General features: G+C 39.2%; 1 protein-coding gene across 3 annotated transcripts in view; it reads right to left on the reverse strand.

The window, feature by feature from the left end:
• Positions 1–4,004, reverse strand: part of LOC122539909 (all-trans-retinol 13,14-reductase-like) — a 46,842-nt gene that overhangs the window by 7,353 nt on the left and 35,485 nt on the right. For 2 of the 3 annotated variants that reach the window (XM_043675072.1, XM_043675070.1), the window contains 2 exons: positions 3,223–3,389; positions 2,672–2,831 (listed from right to left, as the gene is read on the reverse strand). In XM_043675072.1, coding sequence (XP_043531007.1) covers positions 2,672–2,831; positions 3,223–3,389 — 327 coding nt within the window. Of the gene's footprint in view, positions 1–965; positions 2,002–2,671; positions 2,832–3,222; positions 3,390–4,004 lie in introns of those variants that run through there. The other variant, XM_043675071.1, reaches the window with a different exon arrangement.

Here is a 4,004-nt window from a genome sequence, read left to right on the forward strand (position 1 = left end):
TCATTGGTTCCAATGTGGACAATGACCTCTTGCTGGCCCCCCTTCCCTGTGAGAACATTCTGCACCATCTCCGTGACATCCTTGATCCTGGCACCAGGGAAACAACACACCATTCTGCTTTTTCTCTGCTGGCCACAGAAACGTCTGTCTGTACCTCGGACTACAGAATCCCCTAACACAATTGATCTCTTGGAAGCTGACGTACCCCTCATTGCATTAGAGCCAGTCTCAATACCAGAAACTTGGCTGTTTGTGCTACGTTCCCCTGAAAATCCATCATCCCCTACATTTTCCAAAACAGCATACCTGCTCTAGCTGTCTACCTCTCTTACCCTTCCTGGAGTTAACCCATCTATGTGACTGTATCTGAGACTTTCCTCCCTTTCTATAACTGCCATCCATCACATACTATTGCTGTTGCAAATTTCTCATCACTTCTATCTGTCTCTCGAACCGATCCACTCGATCTGATAATTAACCCATCTATGTGACTGTATCTGAGACTTTCCTCCCTTTCTATAACTGCCATCCATCACATATTATTGCTGTTGCAAATTTCTCATCACTTCTATCTGTCTCTCGAACCGATCCACTCGATCTGATAAGATTCGCATCCAACAGCATTTGTGGCAGATAAAATCCGCAGTAACCCTTTAACTCTCTTTAAACTCCCACATCTGACAAGAAGTACATATCACTGCAAAGGCTATTTTTGCTCCTTCACAATGTACAGACCCAGAAAATAACACCATCTTATTCTTCTACAAACACTGCCCCAGGTTAAATTAATAGCTATGGCTTATATTTTAAGTTTAATCAAGAGACTTATCTCTAAAAACATAATCAAGAAAGAATCCACTGTACCCACTAGTGCAGCCTTTCTCTTGGACAGACTTAAAACAACAATTAACTTATCTGATTCTGTGCTGTGAACTTCGCCCACCAGTTCCTCCAAGATTAGTTGTGAATTTCACTGTTTGTTAATTTTCCCAGATGCACTCCGATGTCCAGCGATACACGAATTCAAACATAAAATAAGATGTGTTCTAGCTACATTTTTTAACAATATGATGAAAACACTAATTACAGGATTTTAGTCGACAAGTTGTGAAAACTTTTGCTTGCTCAGCGGCACATGAATGAATAGAAATACATCGTATGAAAAGAAAATCTTTGTAGACTTTAGTACCCAGAACCCAGAGGCTTCTGATTGGATGACAGTCAGTGGTGAGGCCTGTAATCGAGTGAAGTACTTAGCCTTGCTCACCTATCAGCTCACAGTGAGCTGATTGGTGATTGGGTGATCCAGTGAGGTTTCTCCCTGAGGGAGGGAGACACTATTTTTCATTGCTACCTAACACACTCACCCCAACACTTTAAAAATAAATGGATTATTTTAAATCAAAGTTTACCCAAGATTACAATGCAAAAAAAATCGTAATGCTCCAAGGGACAGCCTCAGAACAGAATTATTTTCTGAGTATCATTAAACAAAATGACAGCTTTGTAGGCTTGTAGCCTGCAATCACTAGCTTTATTTTGTAATTTATGTATTCTCATTTCATTTATGCTTTGGTTTTGATTTTAAGAGAACTGATATTAAATATATACTGAATCATTTAAAATGCTACTTGCCTGATTAGAAATTAAGTGTGATTATGGTTTGATTAAGTCAGCACTAAATCAATCACATAATAAATCATACTAATATTAACTGTTGACTTTTTCCCAAGGTGGTTTCTTACTGAGCATGCTCACAGGTTATGTTAACAATGGCTGACTGAGCTATGGTTTCCTCGAGATTCCCTGTTGCAGGAAATAGTTCTAAAAATGGAACTGTTCACTATATGGATCCTGATTATCCTTGAACTACAATCCAGGACAGTGAATAACCTTGGATATAATATGGTCAACTATATGGAAGGGAAAAAAACCCCCAAAGAACTGCAGATGCTGGAAATCAGAATCAAAATTGGAAAAACTGATCAGGTCTGGCAGCATCTGTGGAGAGAAAGCAGAGTTAACATTTCCGGTCCGGTGACCCTTCTTCAGAAAGGAGGGCAATTTTGATTGATGAACAGTATAACCTAATTGACAGCATGCCAGAGCCACATTATCAAGAATGTGTTACGTGAAGACAGGTTAAATTAATAGCTATGGACAAGGCCTCAAAAGGCTGAAATGATGGCCAGAAATTAGACTTGAAGGGACACAGCCTCGAGGGTTTGCTGGTGCAGCCATAGTGATCTATTCAAATATCACAGACTATAGATCATAGGATATTAATAGAGTGGACTGACCAAAGAGTCCAGCCCTATTTAAGGTTACTTGGAAATCTAGTGACATTATGTAATACAATTGTTGTCTCAACACATTACTTCACATTGACACAAAAATAATTGCTGAAAAAGCTCAGCTGGTCTGGCAGCATATGTGAAGAGAAATCGGACTTAACATTTCGGGTTGAGTGACCCTTCCTCAGAAGGACTTCAGTTCTTACTTCATATTGAGTTACTCATTTTTGTCACATGTAGAGTGTGGTTCTGAACCTATGGGAGAGTCCACAAGGCATGCTCACATTCCACAGAGGCATTATGGTTAGTTAGCCCATCAGGTCCATCAGTTCTTTAGCTTGGCATCACTTCAACAAAAGGCTCAATGAACTGCTTACCTGTTAGATAGAGGTTCTTCACGGGAGTTTTTGCTCTGACGGTGGCAATGACTTCAGGGGTGAACCGGGTGAGATTCTGGTCTGTGCCATACATCTCTCCACGAGGAGCAGCAAGGTAGTATTGGTTAGTGAGCGGGGTGGCAACTTCAACGTACTCAACCTGAAATTTTCACATTTACAGTTCACAGTTACCTCTCAAAATACTATTGACATGACAGTGTTGGTTTTCTGATATTGTTGGGCAGTACTGTCAAATTGCAGCTGGTCGGTAGTTTTCTTGAAAGAGACACTCTCATTTGGGTAATTATCTGAGAAGGGATATTTTGGTTGTCTTCTAAGACCATTTACTAAAACATGTGAATTTTGATTTTAATGTTGTTGGATTCCTTTATTATTTTAGTGTAAGATAGAATTGGTTGAGATGTGAAATAAGTGGCCATTCTAATCCCTTTAGCTCTACATTGCTAACTTGCATACTTGTTTCAGACAATTGGATTAATCAATTCTTCAAAGTAAATATTTATCATGTAAGTTCATGTGTTTGGTGATACCTTATCTTTGAGCTGAGGGAATATATCGGACGCCCAGTTTATTAGCTGTCTGGCAATAGCCATCTTCAAATTCTCATAATCTACTCCTCTGTTCTTTACTTTTGTGTCCTTCCATTCCTCGAACCACTCATAACGGGCCATGGTCAGAATGGTCATACAGGAATTTCCTGACAATCAAAAACAACAATATGTATTTATATAGCACCTTTTATGAAATGAAATGATGAATGGCTCTTCACAAGAGTGCAATAAAGCAACGCATGACACTGAGTCACATTAGGAGATAATGACTGAGATAATAAAGACCTGCATTAAAGAGATACGTTTTAAAGGGTTTTAAATGGGAAAATGGACAAAAGGTGTAGAAATGTACTCAAGAAGTTTGAGCCCAGTAATTGAATCTGTAGCCATGAATAGTGGTGTGATTGGGGTAGATAGATCAAGGGGTAAGACAATGGAGGAACATATAGCAAGGGTGAGAATTTTAAAATCAAGATGTTGCTTCATTGGGAGACAGAGGTCAGTGAACACAGGTGATGAGGAAACAAGATCTGTTGTAAGTGAAGTCATCAACGATGAAGTTTTGAATGCGTTCAGGTTTCTGTGTAAAATTATTCTGTGATCTGCTTTCTGCTGCAGATGATTTAGTCATGATAATTTAAAAGAAAGTTTGCTTCAGCTTTTCAACTGATGACATTTGCTGTTATAGATTGGTAGGAGAAAGTGAGGACTGCAGATGTTGGAGATCAGAGCTTTAAAATGTGTTGCTGGAAAAGCACAGC

The sequence above is a fragment of the Chiloscyllium plagiosum genome, chromosome 33, assembly GCF_004010195.1.
Source record: "Chiloscyllium plagiosum isolate BGI_BamShark_2017 chromosome 33, ASM401019v2, whole genome shotgun sequence".
Classification (NCBI taxonomy): domain Eukaryota; kingdom Metazoa; phylum Chordata; class Chondrichthyes; order Orectolobiformes; family Hemiscylliidae; genus Chiloscyllium; species Chiloscyllium plagiosum.